This window comes from Gymnodraco acuticeps, unplaced genomic scaffold (assembly GCF_902827175.1).
Source record: "Gymnodraco acuticeps unplaced genomic scaffold, fGymAcu1.1, whole genome shotgun sequence".
Lineage (NCBI taxonomy): Eukaryota > Metazoa > Chordata > Actinopteri > Perciformes > Bathydraconidae > Gymnodraco > Gymnodraco acuticeps.
In genome coordinates, this window is record NW_022990235.1 from 1,240,545 (window position 1) to 1,265,539 (window position 24,995).

A 24,995-nucleotide genomic window follows, 5' to 3' on the forward strand; every position below is an offset into this window, starting at 1 on the left:
GGCTTTACTCTGAAATATTAATGTGGTATCGATGTGGAATGGAATGTGGCGCTGATTGTGTTGTATTGGATTGTTTTTATTTCTTGTATGAAAACAAATCCGACCATAACGATTTCTCCAACATTTCTCTGTCGGGAGGGGAGTAAAAATAAATCAGTCCTACATTAAGGATAATTACCTGCCACAAAAATACAAGTTAGGATTGAAACTCAGTGGTTGATTTAGTTTACAGCTCCTGTTTAGCATATTTCTTCGCTGCTCTGAGTTGCAGGTGGTAATCTTCAAACTCGTAAACTGGGTTGTGTAACTGCTGCAAAACAGGTTTGAATGTCAAGTGCAAATTATGAACGTTGCCTGGAGGAATGCCTCCTGAGTGACACATGTGTTCAGCTATGAAAGTACAGGTTCCAGTCTTGCCTTTACACTGTCAGAGCGTTGTTTTTAGCGTTAGCAGTTGTATCATAGCTGTTGAGTTTTCTCTGCAATAAGTTGAAAGCAATCTGATCCAATTGGTCTTCTCTGGAAAGAGTCTCCACGTGACAGCCAGAACAGTTCAATGTATGAATTAATAAGTGCTAATGTACCACCTACAGTATCTTTGAAGTGATTACATATTTTTCTCTGAAAACAACCCATCGTTCTCATTAACAGAAGACACAGGGCCATCTAGTGGCTCCCTGCTGCATCTGCCAAACTTTATTTCTGATTTAAAAGAGCCAAATCTCATCTCAATTTGACAGTGAGATTGTTTTGTTATAATGCTTCATGATTAACAGGATGTGAATGCATTATTGTTGTGTGTCGCAGCTATGAAAGGTGATCGGAAGCGTCTAAAAGTGGAGAAGTCAGACTTGATGAGTCAGATGCAGCAGCTGTACACAACACTGGAGAGCAGAGAAGAACAGCTGCGAGAATTCATACGCAACTACGACCAACATCGAAAGGTAGCAGCCCACTCCATTCATTATTTTAGGCTTACACTTTTTATAGGTGTATATATAAGTGCAGAAGAATTAAGAAACACTCCGTCACATTAGTTATCCTACAAATAAAGTACCTAAAGTCCACCTTTTTAAGCTATATACATGTTTCATGAATAGTTTATAACACACTATAGAGTATTTGTGATTAGATGGCAGATGTATAAATAAGAAGGACAAACAAAGTTGTTCAATTATAAATATGTATTCATTGAAGAATGTATTACTGTGAAATGTTACGTACATGAAGACACTTCATAAATACATGATGTGTTAAAAACCCTTATTTGAATTTGAGTGTGTCTCTGTGTGTGCTCGTTCTGCAGGAGAGTGATGACGCAGTGAAAGTCCTGGCAAAGGAGAAGGACATGCTGGAGAGGGAGAAGTGGGACCTGAGGAGGCAGACCAAAGAAGCCACGGAGCAGGCCAACATCTTGCGCTCTCAGATGGACATGAAGGAGAACAGGGTCAAAGAACTGGAGGCCGAGCTGACCATGGTGAGTCACCTTCACATAGACACAGTAACAGCGTGGTTAAATTAACAATTCAAACACACAAATGTCCCTTTAACATCAATATCTGGTTCATGAATGTAAACAAGGTGTTTGCAATCATCCTCCCTTTCTCAAAGCATGTATTCTCCGGGCTCTTTTCCTGTGTTGCTTGTCCCTCGGAGGTACAGTTGTCAGTCTGTGTGTCATTAATCTCTCTCCTCCCTCGGCGAGTCACAGCCACCCACAGATCCTCACATCAAGCTGCAGCACAGATCACATTTGTTGGTAAATCAGTGCTGCATCGCTGTCAAGAAACAGAACCACACAATGTTTTTCGACCAACTCTTCTCTTCTCTCCTCTTTTGTTCTATTGTGTTCCCTCATCTTCACTTCTTTTATCCCTAACAATAATCTTGTTGTTTACAAATGTTTCCTTTGCTTTTATTTAGAAGCTTTCACAAAAGAATCCTGAGAAAAACATGAAGTAGGATTAGAATATTGCCTGTTGGCTAACTTCAAAGGGTAGAGCTGCTGTTATTCAATATACAATATTTTGTTGTTGTCAACATTCCCATGAAAAGACCAAAACCAATAACGTGTCGCTCCATTTCTCAACACCTTCCATTTCCCTCCCTGCTGTGGCTCTTAGCCTCAAGCCAAGTTGTTTCTGTTGGATGCCTTAATCTTTATAGACAAGTGAAACGGGCAAACCAGGAGGAGATGATTTATTGGCTGGAAACAATTTTTTAACAGCGGATTAAAACACATTTGGTGCTCTATTGGGAATTTACAATATTGTTATTTTTATTATTATCCAGGAAAGGCTAATTGGATGCATAGAATTACATTTTTAATCTACAAAAAATATAAGCAATTTCATGTATTAGTTTCTGTTTCTTGTGTTTCCCAGGCAAAGCAGTCTCTGGCAACGTTGACGAAAGACGTACCTAAGCGCCACTCGGTTGCCATCCCTATGGAGCCGGTGGTGAACGGCAGTCAGGAGTGGGTGATGCAGGCCGACCTGCCGCTCACGGCCGCCATTCGGCAGAGTCAACAGACCCTCTACCACGGACACAGCACTGACAGACAGGGTGAGCTCTCCTCTCCACTCTGCTTCTTCATGCTGCTTGGTGTTGCTTTTACAGGCTAAACATACTAACACAGGGTTTTCCTGGAGATTTCCCATACTAACAGGGTTTTTTCTCAACATGTGTGAAAATATGTGTGTGTGGCACATCTAGCTGTGGTCAGGATCAGCCCCTGCCACTCTCGCCAGCCCTCTGTCATCTCCGACGCCTCGGCAGCCGATGGAGACCGCTCGTCGACGCCCAGCGACATCAATTCACCTCGGCACCGGACGCACTCCCTCTGCAATGTAAGAGCTGCCTGGCCCCCTCGAGCAAGTAATCACACCTCCACACTTTCTATAAGTACATCCCTCCTCTTCGTCTTCTGCTGTTTGTGTCTGTCCCTCTGTTCTGTCGGCCTGCTGGGTGTCAGCCTGCCTGCTGGCTGGTGGCGCTGATGTTATTTTGCATTTAAGTCACTTGAAAGCAACATATGGACATTTTGGGAAATATGCTTATAATTCTTCCTGCTGAGGAAGACAGCCAGCAGCCCGACTCCAAGTAGTTACCGTGCAAAGCCAAGAAGCAGTCCAGCACAGAACAGTGTGAAATACACATATGGTTCCTTTTACAATAAGATAAAATAAGATGTACTTTATTAATCCCAATTTGGGAAATGTTTTCGTTGGAGCAGCATACAACAAAACAAGGCATTGCACATAATACAAAAATGTTAAGAGTAGAAATAAACAATTCTAAAATATAAACATCTCAAAATAGAAATAGAAATAAACCAGCATTAGAGAGTTACACAAATACAGATGTTACACTTAGGTGTTAGATACTTACTTGTAAATCAGTGAGCTTAAAGCAACAGACATTGGATTTTTGTGATTTACGATGCGTCAGAGTACAATACACTTATACAGCTAAATAAGGACAGCTGTAACGTCAAAGGCATTTGTCATGATTTTCTTTATTGCTTAAGATAAAAAAACAGAGAGTTGATCACTTTGTATACACAGCCGAACGTAAAGCAAATGGAACAACGTAAGACATAGCAACCTAGCTAATATTACTTACCCTGCTCATTGCCTGCTTGTCCTGCTCCTGGCAAATCCACTGTTAGCTGCTGACTTCATATTTACTGTACAGTAATCATTTATTCAACCAGTAATAACATGAATAAGCACATTTCCCAAAATGTCGAAGTATTTATTTAACTCTGTATGAGAGGACAGATTCAAGCTTCCTGTGTGCTCTGCCCCGTTCAGTCCATGGAGGATCTGGAGGACCAGAAGCGTAAGAAGAAGAAGGAGAAGATGACTCTGGGATCTCTGTCGCGGGTTTTCGCTCGAGGCAAGCAGCGCAAGTCACTGGAACCCGGCCTGTTTGATGGTACAGCCACCCCTGATTATTACATAGAGGAGGATGCCGACTGGTGATGCTGAGTGTGTGAGCCTGCGTGTGTGTGTGTGTGTGTGTGTGTGTGTGTGTGTGTGTGTGTGTGTGTGTGTGTGTGTGTGTGTGTGTGTGTGTGTGTGTGTGTGTGTGTGTGTGTGTGTGTGTGTGTGTGTGTGTGTGTGTGTGTTAAATGTGTGTGGATATCCACCTGGCTTTAACTGTGTGTAAAGAGTGTTTGTGTGTGAAGGTGGGAGGCGGGTACATTTTAAAAGAGAAGCCTGAAAGAGACTGCTATCCCCTTAAATGTACAGTATATCGCCCTTAAATTGTATGTTTGTAAATTAGATATATATTTATAGATGTACATGTATGCATATGTATATATGTTTACATGCGTATAAATATATACATGGGGTTACTATTATGTGTAGACATGTTAATGCTGTATTATCTTCCAAATGTCTTTAATGTTTTGTTTTTTTATAACTGGAGACTTGAAGGACTGCTGTTCATATGTAAATACTGTAGGAGTTATTGTGAATCTAGTGTTTTTAATGTAAGTATCATTTGGCTTTTGTTACTTTACAGTTGCTTTTTTTATGCTTTGCTACATTGATATCTAATGTTCTTCTTATTCCCACTCTTGGCCTATTTCTTATTATGAAAAATATATTACCTGATTGGCTTCAAAAGAAATTCATCACTTGGAGCTATAATTGGCCAAAGTCTGTGGTTTTATGAAAAATAATACTTAGTTTGAGAGGCATTGTTGGTACATTGTTGCTATCAAGATTTTTTTTTATAAATGCTGGCTCACAGTATTTAAACATATGTGGGTGGCAGGGATTTTTTTCATGAAGGTTTCTTTTTGAATTTTATGATTAACTTCATATTATCAGTTCCTATAAATAATAACTGGCCAAGGGTTTAAAGGGCAAACATCCTTAAAAAATATAGTTGCCCGGACCTGAGTGCAAAAACAAAATATGAACAGTGATGCTTAGTCAGGCACACCTCTGCTCTGCACTGCAGTAGAAACACATGTGCAAGTGCCAAAGGTTAAACAGTCATCTTTAGAAGACCTGCGTATCATTCTGTCACTGTTAGCACTAGCCTATCATTGTTTATGTCTGACTCATATCTTACTGAGTGCTATCTAACATGCCAATATAAGACGAAGGAATGTGCATTACACACCTGCATGATCCCTCTTTGTTGCTTTGATTAGATGTCCATTCATTGCCAATCAAATTAATAATATCCACAACCTTGTGTTGCTCCTGTGTTACCTTTCCCCTTAGCTGAGTTATCTCTCCTTGCATTATGAATGCACGGTCCCTTTTGCCTTTTTTTTGTTGCTTTGTGTAGAATCCCTCCTCATTTATGCAAATGTGGCTCTAATAATTCTATGTTAAATGCTTTGTAATTTAGGAGATGTTGCATAAAAGATTAAATCTATTGAAGTATTTTATTTAAAAGACAAAAAGTAGAGGTAACTTCAAATATGTATCTGCTGCAGCTGTTGCAGCCAGATGTCGAGGAGGTTTTAGCATTTACAAAAATGAATTATAATTGAAATGAAATCTTATTTTAAAAATAAAACTAGTAACTGAATACATCCTATGTGGCAGTTTTCTGTTCCATGAGTAATCTTGTTCTTGTGTTAATGTGTCTGTCCCTCTCCTCCTGCCATTTCTAATGGCAGCTCTCTCCCGCCCGTGAGTAACTCCCCATCTGTGAATACCTGCTGTCTGTTCTGCACTCTGGGGATTATTCATATCACTCAGGTCCATTTAAAAAAAAAAAAAGATCCATGTATTACAAACGTATAATTTATCTTTAAATAAAAGAAGCGGTGGACTTTGCATGCAGCGTTTCTGTCAGCATGTGGAGACGAGTCAGGTAAACACGCAGAGTTCATCCTGGATTTGTTGGTTCAGTATGAATCAGTGTTTTCCTGCTGTTGAGAAAGGTGGTTAATGGGCAGGAGCATGATGTTATATGAATAATCCCTGTGTCTCTAATACATTCTCCGAATGGTCTAAAGTCTCTTCATAATCATCAGATAGTTACTTTTGTTACATAGTATTTTAACAACTTCACTACACTTGTTATAGAACTCACTGGACCGCTACGCTCTCATGAAACATCTAAATGGGTTGTATTTCATATGGACTTCAGGTTTAGATGGACACAACTATATCGTTTTGTTTATGTGATGTCTTAGTTGGTAAGCTAATTCAAAATACATAAGCGTCATTCAAAGACACAGGAAGTGAAGTTTCAAATAATTATTCTGGCTCCACCTAGTGGCAATTCGGTGGCACTTAACACATTTAAAAACGGTTTAAACTACTTTTCATCCAGTTTACTCTGACTCTGATCAATAAATAAACACAAGCAGAAGGCAGAAATCCAAATGCCTGTGGACAAGAGATTCTAATATCTTACTCCAGCAAGGATTTTGCGGCTCTGTATCGTTACACCTTGAAGTGGGGTGTCTGTTTTATGTAAACACCCACTGATTTTGATGTTAACCCTTCTCCAGAAGAGTCACTTCTTTTGATTTCCATATCCCTCTGACCCTGAACCCCTCCTGTATGCCACACCATAACTTCTCCTGACCAATCCAGACTCTGACAGCCTCACACAGCAGAGCCTGTCTGACGGAGAGGAGCAGCTGGATCGCCTCCAGCAGGCCGAGCTCACCAGAAGCACATGCATGTCGCAGTGGAGGGCAGGTGCAGTGCAGGCCTGGCTGGAGGTTGTCATGGGGATGCCCATGTACATCCGAGCCTGCTCTGAAAACGTCAAAAGTGGCAAGGTACGCCTTTGGTAAAAGTGGCTTTTGTTTGCTTTGTGGTTGAGAGTGCGGTATCAGGCTGTTCTTGTTTGATGAAGACCTGTATTTGTGCTCTAGGTGCTGCTAGGCCTGACAGATGAGGACTTGGAGCTGGGTCTGGGTATCGGTAACCCAATTCATCGCAGAAAACTGAGGCTGGCCATTGAGGACTACAGGAGAGCTGAAGGAGACCAAGGGTGAGCTGCAACAAATGAAACACTGAAAAACATTTAGTTGTTGTATAAAAAGTTTTCTTTATTAAAGTAGACTTAATAAAGTACTGTAATTAAGGACTTGAGCATTGTCTTTACATACTACTTCATACTTCTACTCCAATACAATCCAGATTTAAATATTGTCCTTTTTGTTCCATTGGATTTATCTGACAGCTTTAGTGTGCAATAGATATTTAAATATAATTAACCTAACTTTATCATATAAAATAGTTTAAATTCTACAACATATCCAGAACTCTGCTGCCCGCCTCCTCACCCACACCCGCTCCCTAGACCACAACACTCCCGTCCTCCAGAACCTCCACTGGCTCCCCGTCCGTCAAAGAATCGACTTCAAAGTCCTCCTCATTACTCACAAAGCCCTCAACAACCAGGTCCCCCCCCCCTACCTCACAGACCTGCTGCACCACCACGCCCCTTCCCGCTGCCTCCGCTCATCAGAAGCCAACCTCCTATCCATCCCCACCCGCACCAATCACCGGACCTGGGGGGACAGAGCCTTCTCTGCTGCTGCCCCCTCCCTCTGGAACTCACTCCCACAACCCATCAGAGACTGCCCTGACCTCACCACCTTCAAAAAACTTACAAAAACTCACCTCTTCAATCTGGCTTTTAATCTGTGATTGTTGTTATATTGCTTGATTTAAATTTGACTTCAACTATATTTATTTGTTGTTCTTTTCTTTTCACTATCTCTGTAAAGCGACTTTGAGCACCTGTAAAAGCGCTAACAAAATAAATCCATTATTATTATTAAATTATTAGTAAAATCAATATCATATTTAATAGTATAACATTATCAGAGACCATTTGTAAGCATCATTGGCACTTGTTTGAGACTGTAATTATATTTAGTTTATGATATTTGTAATTCACGACTTAACCTTGTCAAGGGTTTTTTCACAGTGTTGTGTTGCTCCTTTCACTTCAGTACATTATATTAAATGTTTTACCATCATTTGTGGTGTCTAATCATCTTCCAGGCTATCCAAAGCGTCTGAGTTGGACCATCACTGGGTTGCCACATCGTGGCTGAATGATGTGGGGTTGCCTCAGTACTCGCAGACCTTTCAGACCCATCTGGTGGACGGCCGGGTGCTGAACTCTCTGAGCCGCAGAGACCTGGAGAGATTACTCAACATCAGTGACCAGTTCCACCTGACCAGTCTCCTCCTGGCTATCCAGCTCTTGCAGATACTCAACTTTGATAAAGAGGTCAGATTATTCAACAAAATTCTCATGAGATTAGAAGAAATGTATTGATAGTTCCTCGACTACCCTCACAAAACTACACATGATTTTCATTATTATCCACCAGACCTGTAGCTTGAGTGCATGATCTCCGCAGCCTTCATCCTACCCTGACCTCATTCTGTATGTCTTCAGACACGGCCACACAAGAGCTTGGGCATTAAATGATGTTGTCTTTTTGCAGGCCCTGCAGGCACAGCGGGCAAAATGTGAGGACCAAGACCGAGAGCCCATTGTTTGGACGAGTCACAGAGTAATGAAGTGGATCAGAGACATAGACCTCAAGGTGGGTGGTATGTCAGGGACGGTATCTCCCATTGCTCCGGAAATTTTTGGTGCAGATTGGATGCAGATACCACCCTCTTGTGTTGCCACATCACTGCTGAAACAATACAGAAGAAAACACAATAGAGAAAATAGCAAAAAATCATTTTGGAGTTTTTTTTTACCCATCATTAGACACTCATTCTTCTTGTTATGACCAGCTTATTTTTAGTTAACTTTTAGCTCTTGGCAACAAACAAAACGTTTTGTTTTAGCTCGGCCATGACTGTGGTTGGCTGATATTTGCGATATAATGTGACCTTTCTACCAGTATTGTTTCCTGCAGGACTGTATGTAAAGTCTGACGTCTGTGTGTGGGTTCTCTATGTGCTCCTCAGGAGTTTGCAGACAATCTTCAGGGTAAAGGGATTCATGGAGCTGTGATGGTTCTGGACCCGTCCTTTGACTCAAACGCCATGGCAAAAGCTATTGGGATCCCCAGCAACAAGCACATGCTGCATCGGCACCTGTACGAAGAGATGAAATCCCTCGCTGTCCCTAACAGGTAGATTAAAACCCTGTGTTGGTGCACAATGGTTACTCTTTGTTCTACTCTTTAAAGCAACATGTGATTGTGTTCTATGCCATAAAACATATATCCATTCCAGTTGTCTTCAAAAATACCAGGATCTTGTAACCCTGTGAAATTAATGTTATTATCTAAGGATTACATTTAAACATCATGTACATACATTCATTTGTAATTCCTTGTATTCACAGCAGTGCAGAGCAGGGCACTGAAGTGATCACTTCTTCCTCACCTGTGGCTGTAAAGAGCTTTGCTGAGGAGAGGGTGTCGATGAGAAGATCAGGCAAGGTATCATTTCATTTCACAATCAAATCATATTATAGGAGCAGATATTGTGCATACATATACAAATATATATTTGTTCAGTTTTGTTTTAATGCACCTTTAGCAGCTGCAATTTCCTCCCAAACAACACATGCATGAATACAGAAAAAAAGGCAAGTCTAAGTTTTAGAGAAAGTTCCTTCCTCATGTAGGATGTTTTTCCTCATGGGAGTTGATGTTGACAATGGGATTTCGAAAAGGGGGGCGAAGTAACAATGTTTCAAGGTTTGGAAAGGTGACAAATCTAGGAAATGGGAATTGTTTGTCGCAGCATGATTTAACAATATGGATATAAAAGAAGTACGTGTAGAGTGATTAAAAGACCATGACTGTATTTATTTATCCACATTAGTGAGTAGTCTGCAATGTAGTGTTCGTTTTTAGACAGTCTCACTTCTATTTAACTGACAATATGTGGATTTGATTATTTTCTTGATTTGATTTCTGACTTTGAGAAATAAAATCCACATTTTGTTTAATGTCCCTTTATTTTCCCAGAGTCCGCTGAGGTTACGTGCTAGCAGCCAATCTGTGGAGCGCGGTCTGGGCTTCCACGGTGGCTGCGGCTCCCCGCCCCGAGAGGCCCGGGTCCAGGCCGTCCCGCGGGCCAGAGGCAGCCCCATGCACACCTTCAAGAGTGTAGAAATCACCAACGTGTGATCAGCCATCCAGATTGCTCACACTGTTACCATTGTTGACATTGTTATTGTATTATAGTTGTTTTCTACTGAGAGTGACCTACACTCGGCATCGTTGGACTTTAAAGATGAAGTCTTAAAAGGGATGTACCCCTTAATAATTCCAATATATTATTATTTTGTCCAATATAAAAGCAAAACTTGAATAGAAACAAAGATCATTTTGACCTGATAATTGTAAATATAAGGAAGAGGGAGATAATTTAGTTTGTTAGATTTCCAACTAAATGTCCGGATGAGTTTCTTATGACAAGTTTATAGAAGGCTGTTGTGACCTGGCTCAAAAGGCCACAACAAAGAGGAGACACACCATATCAACGGTTTAACAAAATATGTTTATTAAAGCAAGTGGTTCAAATTAGCCAAATGAATTAAGTGCAAAGCAAGTAAAGCATGAGGTGTGGATGTCAGTGGTATCAGTAATGTAAATTCAGGGTGAGGATTGCATGGACATGTATGAGTGTTGAAGTGCACGAAGTGAATCAAATGAAGAAACTCATAGCATACCCAACCGAAACCGGGTGCCTGTAGGAGAAAGCAGAGGGCAAACAGAGAGGAGCAGAGGCTTTAAATAGCTGCAGGGCACCAGACCCAGGTGCCCTGAGTTACTGCAATCAAGGCAATCAAGACAGCACAGCCACACCCTCTCTAGATGAACCCACAGGGGCATCACAAAGGCTTACATTTTGATAACCTCCAAAAATAGCTGAAAACAGTGTTGTTCTTCTTTGATGCCTTATACAAACAGGTCTCACAGCACTGTTGTGTCCTGCTCTAACTACTTCTTACATTAAATTAAAAATAATACGTGAGATGTAGGAAAAAAAGTCATAACACATTTTACGGTAGAGATACATATCCTCTGTTATTCTTTTGAGGAGACATGAACTGTGTGCACTGTGCAGTCAGAAGCCCTACACTGAGGCGTTATCTGTAATCATAAATGTTATTAATACTGCAACAAATAGTAGTCCATTTTTTATATTTTGGAAAGTTAAAACTGGTAAAAATCCATATTTTTCTTACAGTTACAATATGATTTCATTTAATTAAAGAACAGCTTTTCTTTTGGTTTTCATTGAATGTAAATGTTTTGAAATTTGTATTGAAAGAACATCCCACAGTATAGATGAAACACACTGTTGAATGTTGAGTTATGAAGGTGATAATGTGTAAAGATTTAAGCAATTGATACATGTTTATACTGTATAAGCAGTAAGCACGGAAGAAAGGGAATTCTGTGACTTATATTATAAAGTAAATAGAGAGAATGTAATGGTATATTTTGTAAGGTTTAATCATGTTTTACAACACACAGTAACGTTTCTTCCTGAGCATGAAAACTCACGTGTGAGATATACAAATAGAAAACAGGTTTTCTGTGACTTTCTGGGCAACTGGTTTATTAACCAAGGGCAAACTTGTATAAGCGGGAATATTAGACCAGTTCAAACCTGTATGGAAACAGAAGGAAAGTCAAATGGTGTTTGCTATGATGTTTATCTTCCCCAGCTGTCAGAGATTTCATGTACATCGACATTAAAGCTGAAATGATGGTCAACTTATCTATCACAGCCCTGTCATTGTTATTTTTCAAGACAACTTCATTTAAGTCTCTCATAAACATTAACCAAGGGATTCATTATCCTATGAAAATGTTGAAGTGACATGGATTTGTAGTGCAGATAGGGCTATTTCAGAAACATGGCCGAAAGTGACCAAGAGTCATGTTAGTCACATAGCTTTTTGAAAAGATTTTGACTTTATTATTGCATCAAAAATACGTTTTTCATTTTGTTCACATAGGATTGAATGATTGTTTAACCTTTAAGTGAGTCTGAGACGCATTCACACCTTAGAGAACCATATCAAGGATACCTTTAATTAAACAAGACCAAAAACAAATATAAAGGAACCTTTTGCACACACAAAAAACCTCATGATAGCCAGAACATAGTTCAATTATTAACAGCCACAGTTGAGACATTAAACCCAAAACCATTTGGTCCCCTGATCTCTATGGGATGTATTTGGTAACAGCAATTGACAAAATCATTCTCACCACAAAAAATCTACTAATATCCAGCTTTTTATAGAATCCTACCTTCCTTCTCAGCAGATGTGGTTTGCCTAGTGTTAACACATTTTTAAGCAATAATTTGTATACTGTACATGTTGAAATTAAATAAAAAAGGGAGATTGAGCATATTCATCTCCAAAAAAACGTGTCAACTTCATCCGCTGATGAAGATTGTGTGAAACCATCGATCTGATGTGAAGCCACAGCTACTGTTTTTGTGAGCTGTGTACTCTTGATGTTCGTGAAGATACTATAAATAATATGAGCTGAATAATATTGGCTGCATTTATGTATCTGATATGATATATGGTCAAACAAAAGAAGCTGGTTGAAGACTACTGGAATATTTTAGATATGTTGTATATAATGGACTATTGCATTAAAAAAAGCAATAGATGGATTTATAAATATCTGCAAATCACTGCAAAAAAAATAAGATAATAATAATTGTTTATTTTAGAAATATTCTGAATGAAATTAGGTCATACATAACATTAAAGTGTTGACTAACTACCTTATCTTTGTTTTGTTGTAATATATTGTTTAATTGTTCTGTTTCCGGGTGTGTCCTTGTCCCACTCACCTGTCCCCAGAGGACATTCAGGGGCGGCGCTAGGACCATGCGGGGGACAGACCGTCGGTACAACCAGGGGAGGGAGGTTTCACTACGACTGGAATTTGAACAAAGTTCTTCTTAAAACATTATTACCTGTAGCGGCTAACTTTTTATTTATGAATAGAGCGCTTTTTTATTTAAAATCTCAGTTGAACAGGGCGTCGGTTTTTCGCGTCTATGTCGTCTTCCTCTTTTCTCGTGAGATCTTCCTGAAAACACCTGCGTGCTTCAGGTAACTCACCAGTGAGGAGTGAAGTTTCTGGGCAGTGAGCGGCGGAAAGGTAAGGCCTCTTCCAGATCTCCTCCACAAGGTTAGACGATCAACACTATCAGATTCACCAGAGCCAAGAAATGCGATGTGAATTTATTTTTATGTTTTTGTTTTGTTTGTGTGCGGATACATTTAGTTTTTAGTGCTGCTCCATTGAGGGGACGTGTCCTCCCTCTGAGGTCCCTTACTACTTCACAATCAATAAAACCGCTTGCTGAACGACGTAAACACTCGAGAAATATTTCATTTGTTGTAGCAAATAATGTTACCCATTTGAAAGCCTAAAAGAAGCAGACGGCAGGCCTGTCATTATAGAAGGATATGCTGCTTTTAATGCTGGCAATGTCCTGATGTTGAACAGGACACACCCATGCACACCGCCCAGCCATTAACATGCAGGAAAGATCAAGTTTTTTTGTGATAAGAAAAACAACTGTATAAAGGATACAGAAGGTCAGCATGCAAACTAACACAATTACAGACAGACTACAGCAGCACCATACAATCTGGTTACCATGTTTTGCCTTTATTATGGAGGTTGTACAGCAATTATGGTTATAAATGAAATGCAGGTCATCAACAGTGCATGTAGTCCATCAGTTATCCTGGTGTTTTATTCAGTGATCAGACATACTAAAGAAGGGCTGCACAGATCCAGCTGTTTTCTCTCGTCTTATTTACTGTAGAGAAACCTAACAATACTGAATCAATAGCATTACTTCCTGTGTTACAGACATACTCTGTTTTGCATGAAACATTTATATATGGTAAACGTGGGAAAGGGATGTCATTGAAAACCTGAACCATGACTTCCTGAAAGTGACTGATTGTAGAATTGTGTAGTCATTTCAGAATTAATATTTGCTCTATTTAATAAAGACGGTACTTCTCCATGTAGTAATGTAGTGTATTGGATCAGAGCAGTTGCACCGGGTATTGTACTTTATTAATAACCACAGAAAGTGTGTTTGAGAATCACAATATTATCAAAACATGATATATTACAATAGGACACATTCACACATGCAAAATAAACTCTTCTATTCAAATACATTTTCTTAAGTCAACAATAACAGCAGGACATTTAACACCTGACTTTAGTTTTCAGGTGAGGCCTTGTTGTTACAATAACAACTGTCCCCCTCAAACAACAGCTGGGAGGAACTTCAATCACTCTGAGGCAAAGGGACATCAACAACCAATAAATGTAACAATCTAATACATTTAAAATACTTTTTAAAACAACATTAAATTAAAACAACTCAATATTAAAATAATTTAAAAAATGGCCATACACAGCAAGAAAATAGTTTAGTTAATGTGTTTAATATTGTACACAAAATACCACATTATTAGTATTTACAACACAGACCTATGTTATCTTATAGACATTTCAATATCAATGAGACATGTAATAGTCTGCAAGAAAGGAACTAACGCCAGCTTCAGTATCACACGTGAATACACTGTGATTCTGGTGCCTGTGTATCAATATAGTTCAGGATCCTATATTAGATTTATCTGGCTTCCCTGCCCTTCCCATCATTTCTTTGTCAGAATAAGAGGAAGTTTAATTGCAGGGTGTGATCCTTACTAAGGGTTGGACTAATTAATTTGCATTTTGGCAAATTGGTCACTTGCTTGAATACTTTCCTCTTTAATAATAAATCAAAATGCCATCAGTTCATGTGTAAACCCAACTTGTGTGTCAATCCTGTCCTGAGTATAGAGCAGCTGCCGGCCAGATAATGATATAATTTTTAACGGAAATACTTACTTTAATTTATGATGTACATACAGTAGATCTATACAATTTTATTTGACACATTGTCAGTTTACAGAATTGCTAATCCCACCACACAGCTAATACACTTGGGGGAACACTAGGATGGATCTGTGAATAATTATATTCTGTACTATAAATATACAGCCCTGTAATTGTTTGTGCTTACCCTTAAGGTTATGGTTAAACATTGCTAATGGTGTTCCTCAAGGTTCTGTTTTAGGTCCACTTTTATTCTCCATATATATCAACAGTTTAGGTGAAAATGTGGATGAAGCTACTTTACATTTTTATGCTGATGATACCGTGATGTATTGTGCAGGTCCCTCCATTAAGGAGGCTGGTGTTAAATTACAGGCTGTTTTTAACATTATTCAGACTCAGCTCTCTGAACTTAAGCTTATTTTAAATGTTGATAAAACCAAGGTAATGCTATTTTCAAAAGCTAAAAAGACACCAGAGCCTGTTTTGGATATTGTTACTATGCAAGGACAAGTACTTGAAGTGGTTACCAGTTATAAATACCTAGGTATCAGGCTTGATGATTGTCTTACTTTTAAACTTCATGTCAATAACCTGCTTAAAAAGCTGAGGGTTAGACTAGGTTTCTTTTTCAGAAACAAGTCCTGTTTCTCTTTTGAAGCCAGGAAAAGGCTAGTCACTGTGACCTTTTAACCTGTGCTGGACTATGGTGATTTGTTGTATATGAATGCACCTGCCTATTGCCTGAACAAGTTAGATGCCGCCTATCACAGCGCACTGAGATTTGTCACAAATTGTAAAGCACTTACTCATCACTGTACCCTGTATGCCAAGGCAGGTCTGCCATCACTTACTGTAAAGAGGCTCAGTCATTGGTACACGTTTATTTATAAAGCTTTGTTGGGTAAACTCCCGTATTACATCTGCTCTCTGATAACACAGAGAGTTGCAAGCAGCTATTGTCTGAGATCGCATGATGTAGTATTGTTAGATGTGCCAAGAGCAAGGACTGTTTTACAGTAGGTAAGACAGCTTTTATGTGCGCAGCAGCTCCACTTGCTTGGAACAGTCTTCAGCAAGAATTGAAACTGAGCAATCTCATTCCTCTGCATGTTTTTAAAGCTAGGCTAAATGAAATGCTCGTTGATACTATGGCCACTTGTAAATGTATAACTATGTAAATGTATCCTGTAAATATAATGTATGATGTCCTTTATTGTTTTATGTTTCATGTGGAACCTATATGCTGCAGGTCTCCCTTGAAAAATAGATATATGATCTCAATGGGACCAATCTGGTTAAATAAAGGTTTGAAATGAAATGAAATGAAAAGGTAGTTCAGTTTTAATAGGTGCCTCAGACACTGATATGTTTTTATTTCCAAAGCTTTTCTAGCTAGCTACTTATCTTCTATATATTTGTTTCAAAATATTGAAAATGGCGTTTCCAAAGTCAGGACAGGTTGAGTAAAGAATGTGTTTTACTTTTTTTTCCCGCACCTATTGCATGGAAGAATCTACAGAATGTTCCTAAAATTCAAAGCATGGCAACTCCTAAACGTGTTTATGTAAGGATGATTAACTCTTAAACTTTACAATAGGTGCAAAAAGAGAGATAGGCTACTTACTGTGAACAACCTATTTGTTGTATTTCCAGCTGACTCTCTGTATCACAAGGTCAACTCATTTATCATCCATGTCACCTCAAACATTTGCCCTGAAGTGTTCACATGTAATTCTCTCCTGCAGCCATGAATTTATTTTACTGGAAACAACCATTACTTCAGACCAGCAAACAATGAGTTTGCAGTTTGAACGTGTTTACTATCTGATGCACACCTTGTAGATCCATAGATTTTGGCACTTTTATTTTACCCTGTTTTCTTTTAATCTGTACTTTAATTTATCTGCTTGTTTGTTGTAGACCGTTTGTTAAGTGCAGATTTTCCTGATGCAACTAAACTGGCTGATGGAATGATTCAATGGCCAATAATGTGTGTGGCATGATAAACCTTGACACATATTATTATATAATGCTCTTTTCATCACCAAGGCCATTTTTCTTGTGTGTCGCCATTCTTTAAGTGTGAGTCACTCAGCTCCATGAAACTGTCTTCCCGCTTTTCATGTTAAAACATGTGTGGAGCTACCACATGTGTTGTTTCAATGTAACCTGTTTTCTTCTCATCCTTCTCTCTCACTCTTGTTGCTCAAAAAAACATAATCTTTTCACAAATGCATATTTGTGACGGTGACAAACACAGGCGTAATGCAAATATTCAGTCAGGACATTGTACTAATTGTTGGATGCAGCAATAAATAGCTTTTCAGAGCAAATCTGAGCAGGCTTGAAACAAACCCCATAAATCCTGAGATGTAAAACATTTGAATGGACAAGGTCACACTTTGAACATCGCATACACTGTGCTCTAAACAAAATGATGGAGAAAAGGTGGAGGCCGCAGGAAGACTGTCACTTGCACATGCAGAATGAAAAACGCTTGGAGAAAAATGTCCAGCATACAGATACAATGATTATCAAATGTGTAAATGACAAAGTGTTAAAGATGGACCTTTGTGGAAATGTGTGACTGATCGATTTCTGGAACCTGATGCAGGACAAAGCCGAAAGGCATTTGTCTTACAATGAACTTGTTATACACCAACTATTGCAATGATTGATTACAAACCATATGATTAGAGCTGAAACAATTATTCTATTAATCCATTATTCAGAAAATAATCAGTATTTTATTGGATAATGATTGTTGGAGCCATTCATGTGACTGTAAATCTACCTGCCTGAGCGTCCACGAGGGTCCATTCAGGCATAGCTGATGGCTGGTTATGACTGATCCACAATTGTAAACCTACTAAAAAAGACGTTTGTCAAGGAGGCTCAATTCTGGAAAAAGAAAAAGCTCACATGGGTTTGCATAACAACTTCATCATGGTTAAAATACATCTTTGTCAAATCACATTACTAGAATCATTTGATATGATTACAGAATGACAGTTTCACAGTGTAAGTCTTTATCTGTAGTCTCTTCTCACTGTGATCCTCTGTGTTGCAGCTTGTCCTGCAGGGATGTGTTCGAGTCGAGGTTTATGCGGTGACGACAACCGTCCCAACAGAGCCTCCAGCTCAGAGGGCTCCGGCTCAGGGGCCCACTATGCCCTGTGTGCCCTGGGAGTGGGACTCATCGCCCTGGGCATTGTCATGATCGTGTGGACCGTGATACCCAAGGACGGAGAGGACATCCCCAACTCGGCCGGCAACTCCACCGGTAACCCTACCGCCATTGATCCGGAAGAAGAGGACAAAGACGCAAAATCCTCTACAGTGGCTATGGTGCTGGTTGGAGTTGGTGCCGCCATGTTGCTTTTATCCATTTTCCTTGGCGTGAGGAACAAGCGGAGGCGAGGCAACGCAAGCAGCCAGGCAGTGGCAACAGGAGTCCCCCTCATGATCAATGTGCCCGGACAGTGAGTAGTGGCTTTTTCTTTGTGTTTACGTTTCATATCTGGTGGTGTGACTGTGAACAAAGCTACTTTGTATTGGAAATATACAGGCTTCCAGGCCTTGAAACATTTCTACCTGCAATATTAAAAGCCACAATCCTACATTTTCATCAATACCGTGATCTGGCTAAATTAGTTATCGTGCTCAATAAGACCGATATTGTTGTCACATAATTTAATAGTTTGAAGTCCAACTAAAATATTTATTATGGGAGGGTTTCTAAGAAACAACGTCTGAAAGAATTATGACTGGACTCTTCTGTTCAGCACAACTCCACGAGGCTTTAAGTGTCTTTTAGCCCATCAGTTATTTGTACTAATCACAGTCTGTTTTGGGTAAGTCTCGCCGCTCTCATAGCATCATTTCTGGTCTCAGTGGGCAGCTGTACACCTTCCACTCAGTACCAGACCACACAAAGACACAGATGGCTGGTGAAATACTATAGCATGGTAGAGGCCAACAAACTCATAAAAAACAGTGAATAATGTACCTTTATTTGATAGATGGACACAAACAAGATCATGATAATGTGGCTTTATATCTGCTGGATGTGAACATTTGAAAAGGTTTGCCCACACCTCATCATATCCGCATAAAAAGGGATCATTTGGAAATGTAGTATTAGCAGCTTATTTCTGAGGCCCCCTTAGTGGCAAAAAAACCGATGCATAGCAGCTTTAGCTTTAATTATTTTCCTATGTATTTTGTTTACACTGCACTTTCCTACTGAGGCTCATCTCTGACGTTCTATTGCAGAGCTGCAGACCCAACTACATTCAACGTGCCAAGCTACGAGGAGGTTGTTGGCAGCGATGACTACCCCGTCCGCCACAGCAATCTTCGCAGCAGCACTTCCCAGCTGCCGTCCTACGAGGACATCCTAGCTGCTGTGGAAAACGAGGGTAGACAGACCACTGACAACCCCACTGAAGACGCTCCTCCGAATGATGCCGCAACAGCTCTGGCTGAAGCTCCAGCTGACCCCCCCTCTGACCCCCCTGGCCTCACTTCAAACCCCAGCCTGCCCACCCGCAGCACCAGCCGGGCCAGCCGTCTACTGCGGCCCCTCCGGGTGAGGAGGATCAAGTCAGATAAACTGCACCTGAAGCACTTCCGCCTTCAAATCCGCACCCCCACACAAAATCCAGTGACCATTGAACCCATCACCCCGCCACCGCAGTATGACAACAAGGTGCCAGAATTAGAGTAGTGTCTCTCGCTGACAGCGTGATAGAGGCCCAGTAGGAGAGACACCCCTGAAATGAGAACATTGTCTTTATTACTGACGCTTGTGATCAGCATATTTATTCTGTTATAAAGCAAAATTAAGTCTCTGTGTTAAAGATTCTGCTGTCAAAGTTGAGATTTTGTCCTGACATCATTTATGCCAAACATGCCTTTCAGTTTTATTTAATAGCTATTTGTGTGTTTTAATGGACAATATTGTTAACTCATATAATTGTTTTTCATCTGACAGAAAAACGAAATATTCCGGGTGGGTTGCTCCTGATTAGTTTTGAGAAGTTTAAACCGTATTGTTGTGATTCAAAAGGGCTGAAGGGAAAAACATTTCTGAAAATTCTGCTATTAAGTATCATACAGTGTGCAACCTTTATGTGATTGGTAATGCACTGAGACCACAAATGTAGAATGTATTGTCCATGTTTGTTATCGCTTGTTTTTAAGTATATTGTCTTAAACAAACTGTTTCCCTAAAATGAAAACGCCCTCTGTATGATGTAGTGTGACTGTGAACTGTACAATTCTTAAAACAGTTATAATCTACTGTAACACTAACCAGAGAAAAACCATTGGATATTCTGGTACGGCATGGGTGATATCAATGCATTGTTTTTCAGGACTTTTTTAGTGTTTAAATGTTTAAAATATGCTGTATGATGTTTGTAAAAAAAAGTGGTGAATAAATGTTTTTCTATTTTATTCATGATCATGTCGAGATTTTATATTTTTTGTTGTTAAATATCACTGAGAAATACTTCTGTACGTTTAATTGCTTAAACATTAACTCACTTATATGCCAAGATCAGTAGAAGTAAGTAGGTCTTCTAAATATGTGTGCCACTCACTTTTGATGATTTTTCATGCTGCAACTTTGATAAAGCTGTATTTATTTTGAAAGAGATAAATATCTTCCTTGTGATTTCTGTTAATAAAATCTAACTGTAGACGTTTGCTTTGTTTTATTTTTTGTCACATTGACAAACTCCTTATTTGACTTTCTGTGTTTGCACCAACTGCGATATGTCTTAATAATCATCGGTTAATATTCAGCACCCTCAAGTGGTTGAAAAGGGTAAAGTCTAAAACCTGTCAGTTTTAGTTATACTATAGGTGTTATATTGGAATGCTTTTATATTTAACATTTACCATTAGTAAATTAGTCTATTACACATTTACCTGGTTAAATAAAGGATATATATATATATATATAAACATATATTTGTTTTAAAGGGAGATATTTAACCCTTAGATGCACCAGTTTAAAGAAAAGTATCCATCTATTCATACTTATTTTATTAATGGCAGCACTATTCACATTATTTACTTGCGCGATCCATGTACATGTAAAAGCCTGCATTGAATGCATAACTTCTGGGTATTGAGGAAATTGGCAAACACAAGTAGTTGAGAAAATAGCTGACGTAATTTTCCTCTGAAAAATAATTATAGCTTGACATGTTTATGACATGCAGTACTACAACTTTTCTAAAAGTTTTTAATGACATGCCATGACATTTATTAATATCTACTACTATATTGCAGTGTGATTGTTTTACGAGACACTATATTATCACTTTTTATCAACATTTTCAACATTTATGACGACATACTTCACTTGGACTTTTTTATGAAATAGTTGTAACATACTGTAATATGACATTTTTATGTTTTTTTAGGACCTACCTCGCTATGACTTGATTGCTGTTTAAGATATACTATACAATGACATTTGTATGACTTTTTTGACTTATTTATGACTTTTTCTTCCATAATATACAACTGTATGATTTGTTTTATGACATACAGTAGCCTACCATAAGATAATTGTGTAGAACATTCTTATGACAGCCTCTGTAGTATGACATTTTACGACATATTTGTTTACAGATTATAGTATAGTATAGTATGACTATTCTGTTACAGTTGTTCTTGAGATCTTTATATTAAATCGTTTTTTTTCTGTAGAATAACTTTTGATGACATGTAACACCGTAGGCTTATAAGTAGGCCTAACTCTTGAATTGAAGTATACTGTACATTAGCATAACATGGAAAAACTCAAGTAGGGTTATTTAAACATATCCTTAAATACAGTAGGCCTACGTGACTATTAATGCACTATGTTACCTTCCGGCAGCTCATACATCTACAGTTTCAGGTTGACCTTCTTAAGCAAATAAACAAAAATACAGTAGAGCTTATCATGATCCTCTTTTAAATTAACATGTTCAAAAAAGTTTCCAAAAATGACTAAACTGCTGATCCTAAGGCTTAAACATATGAAATAAGAAAGTTTATTTTTAAATGTCCAACATCCACTATACTTTCTTAAGCCCCTCCCCTCGGTTCAGAGGGATTTTTTTCTTTTTTTAATGTGCAGCTGCCATGTAGCAGAGGGAGGAACAGCTAGCTGAGGGAATAGCCAGCCCGGGGAGTCAGTCACATTCCTGGCTGGGATTCAATGACTGAACCAGACACAAACAAACAGAGAGGGCGAGAGAGAGAGAGAGAGAGAGAGAGAGAGAGAGAGAGAGAGAGAGAAGACACAGAGAGAGAAGAGAGAGAGAGAGAGAGAGAAGAGAGAGAGAGAGAGAGAGAGAGAGAGAGAGAGAGAGAGAAGAGAGAGAGAGAAGACACACACACACACACACACATTGAGTGAGTAGGGAGACAGACTGAGAGTACGCCAGACTGAGCAGACGAGGCATATTTCGAGCGCACATTAGGAGTGCGTAAACCGCAGGAGCGTATAGAAACACGGTACCCGGTGATTGTACGTTGGATAATACGAGTTTTGAGTCGCAGAGTTGTCGACTTTAATTGCGTCTGCCTACAGGAACAGCCCCTGTGTGTTCGGCAGCCGTCAGTTTTCTGAATGGACGCGCTGGGAAGCTTCTCCGGTGACATGGAAATGCGCGTTATTGAGCGTGTAGCCGGATGCTGAGGACGCTCGATCCGATTAGTCAATTTCAGCTTTCATTTTGAGTTTTGAACTGTGTTTTCCAACCGGCGACAACATGGAGGGTACGAGCTTTCAGCCCCATCCCGGACTTCAACAAACTCTGAAGCAGTTTCATCTGAGTTCCATGCGCTCTCTCGGCGGACCGGCAGCGTTCTCCGCTCGGTGGCACCAGGACTCGTTTTTCGGTAAAGATGGAAAGTCCGTCGAGATGATGCTAACCATGCCGGCTCAGACGCCTCCGGTAATGTCAGGTCCACTTTTCATCCCGTCCGACCGCTCCACGGAGAGGTGCGAGACGGTCCTGGAGCGGGAGCCCATCTCCTGCTTCGCGGTCGGCGGTGAGAAGCGCCTGTGCCTGCCGCAGATCCTCAACAGCGTCCTGAGAGATTTCTCGCTCCAGCAGATCAACTCGGTGTGCGACGACCTGCACATCTACTGCTCCAGGTGCACAGCGGACCAGCTGGAGATCCTCAAAGTGGTGGGCATCCTGCCCTTCTCTGCTCCGTCCTGCGGGCTAATCACCCAGACGGATGCTGAGCGCCTCTGCAACGCTCTCATCTACGGTGGCACCTTCCCTCCACACTGCAACAAGGAGTTGGGTTCCCTGGAGTTGGAGCGAACCGAGAAGAGCTTCAAAGTATATCATGAATGTTTTGGCCGGTGTAAAGGCTTGTTTGTCCCGGAACTGTACACCGGCCCCAGTGCCACCTGCATCCAGTGCATGGATTGCAGACTCATGTTCCCTCCACAGAAGTTTGTGGTCCACAGTCACAAGAGACTAGAGAACCGGACGGTCCACTGGGGATTCGACTCCGCAAACTGGCGGGCTTATGTGCTCTTGGACCCGGACTACACCGGAAAGGAGGAAAAGAGTCACCTGGAGGAGCTGCTCAAAGAGTTAAAATCAAAATATGACCCTACGGGCAAGCGGTCCAGTAAATCGTGCAGAGTAAGTCTTTTTCGTTACACCTTGTTATTAACTTACACTTATTTTTATTTGAGGTGTGTTGTTTGTATCTGTGGATATTTCAACAGGACCAGGCATTCTACAGCATCTGCATTAATTAACATTAATTCGGAGAAGGCTTCCTTCTCATCAGGCCTGTCACTGTCTTCTTTGATTTATTGTTTCCACTTTATTAGGCACCCCCAGCAGAGTTATAATGCAAATCACATGTCACATCCCAGCTTTCTGTGTGTAACCCTGCACTGTGAAACACCTCATATGAAGCCTCACTCACCTCATATATGTCTGGAAGAGGTGACAGGGAAGCCTCTAACCATCAGCTGAAGCCCCTCAGCAACCCCCCCCCCCCCCATCCTCCAAAACTCACCGGACCACCCCCCACCCAAGGGCATCTGCATTATGATAAATGGAGACTCAATGATATATTTTATTAGTGTGAGAGGGGAGAGGGGGGCAGGGAAGCCTATTATAGTGCCACGAGGTGGGGAAGGGGATAAGAGTTTAATGAGGTTTGGGATATGGAAATGTGTGTGTGTGAGAGGATAGGGGTTGTGGCTGGTCAGGATAGGATAAGATATGTGTTTGTGTTGCTTGGGTCAGAGATGTTCAGTTTTGGACAAAGGGCCAGGAGACGAGGTGGCTGTTCCTCCGTCACAGAGCAGCTGTTGTGTGGGACTCTGCTAATGAGTGGGCATCTCTGTATGCATCACCATGGAGCTGCTCCAGTCTGAGCAGGAGCCAGGAGATGTCTCACAGGGAAAACCTCAGTGCTCTCTTTGAAACATTTCGAAACATTCTCAAGAAAATGCTGTTGGCTTATAGAAACACGTCTGAAATAATGACATGGGGGAGGTTATTGGTCCTACACGCTGCACACAGACGTAAAAAGCTGATTTATAGCATGTTTTCCCCACAAATTGAACACAGACTCCTGACAAAGTCTTTGTACAGTCAGAAAATATGTATGTAAAAAAAAAAGTCTTGCACCTGTGGCTAATTTCTTCCTAACTAAAGTCAGCAGGACTTGATGGATCACCTGTGAGTTATATATCTTCTGAAAATGGTGAGTCCTGCGCTGACAGTCTTTCAGTGTGTGTGATATACTCAGGCCCTGAGCATCATGGAGGGTGCGAGGCGGAGGGGGCAGTGCGCTGGCTGTGGTTCACTGTCAGTCGTGTCCCAGTTAGCAGACAGGCCCGGTCCTCCGGGAGCTGCACACCAGCGCCCCCCCCATACATCAGCCTGACAGGCCAAGCTGCTGAAAGGCCGGGCGGGGGGTTCGCAGACCACGCTTGGCTCTGCTTACCTATGAAACAAAAACTCAATGTTATCGGCCTGCCTCAGCCTCCCTCTGATGTCAGAGTGTTTTATTAATAAGAAAGAGCCTCGAAGGTTGCCTCCTCTGCCTGTGTCATCTGTCT

General features: G+C 40.4%; 3 protein-coding genes across 11 annotated transcripts in view; all 3 read left to right on the plus strand.

Moving 5' to 3' along the window:
* The window catches only part of kaznb (kazrin, periplakin interacting protein b), a 103,611-nt gene extending 91,895 nt beyond the window's left edge, over nt 1-11,716 (plus strand). For 5 of the 9 annotated variants that reach the window (XM_034219233.1, XM_034219236.1, XM_034219235.1 and 2 more), the window contains 12 exons: nt 808-944; nt 1,307-1,477; nt 2,385-2,565; nt 2,716-2,849; nt 3,816-3,939; nt 6,579-6,769; nt 6,866-6,984; nt 8,007-8,238; nt 8,459-8,560; nt 8,937-9,103; nt 9,319-9,415; nt 9,950-11,716. In XM_034219233.1, the coding sequence (XP_034075124.1) occupies nt 808-944; nt 1,307-1,477; nt 2,385-2,565; nt 2,716-2,849; nt 3,816-3,939; nt 6,579-6,769; nt 6,866-6,984; nt 8,007-8,238; nt 8,459-8,560; nt 8,937-9,103; nt 9,319-9,415; nt 9,950-10,111 (1,817 nt within the window). In that variant the 3' untranslated portion in view covers nt 10,112-11,716. Of the gene's footprint in view, nt 1-807; nt 945-1,306; nt 1,478-2,384; nt 2,566-2,715; nt 2,850-3,815; nt 5,564-6,578; nt 6,770-6,865; nt 6,985-8,006; nt 8,239-8,458; nt 8,561-8,936; nt 9,104-9,318; nt 9,416-9,949 lie in introns of those variants that run through there. The other 4 variants (XM_034219234.1, XR_004569300.1, XM_034219239.1 and 1 more) reach the window with 4 other exon arrangements.
* A 1,128-nt stretch (nt 11,717-12,844) lies between these two features.
* On the plus strand, nt 12,845-20,591 carry tmem51b (transmembrane protein 51b). The gene is made up of 3 exons (XM_034218991.1): nt 12,845-13,126; nt 17,955-18,366; nt 19,160-20,591. Exons 2-3 carry the CDS (start codon nt 17,969-17,971, stop codon nt 19,611-19,613), a joined length of 852 nt encoding a protein of 283 aa, XP_034074882.1. The 5' UTR covers nt 12,845-13,126; nt 17,955-17,968; the 3' UTR covers nt 19,614-20,591.
* A 1,700-nt stretch (nt 20,592-22,291) lies between these two features.
* The window catches only part of skib (v-ski avian sarcoma viral oncogene homolog b), a 32,081-nt gene continuing 29,377 nt past the window's right edge, over nt 22,292-24,995 (plus strand). The window contains exon 1 of the mRNA XM_034219380.1: nt 22,292-23,556. Within this exon, the coding sequence (XP_034075271.1) occupies nt 22,663-23,556 (894 nt within the window). The 5' untranslated portion in view covers nt 22,292-22,662. The remainder of the gene's footprint in view (nt 23,557-24,995) is intronic.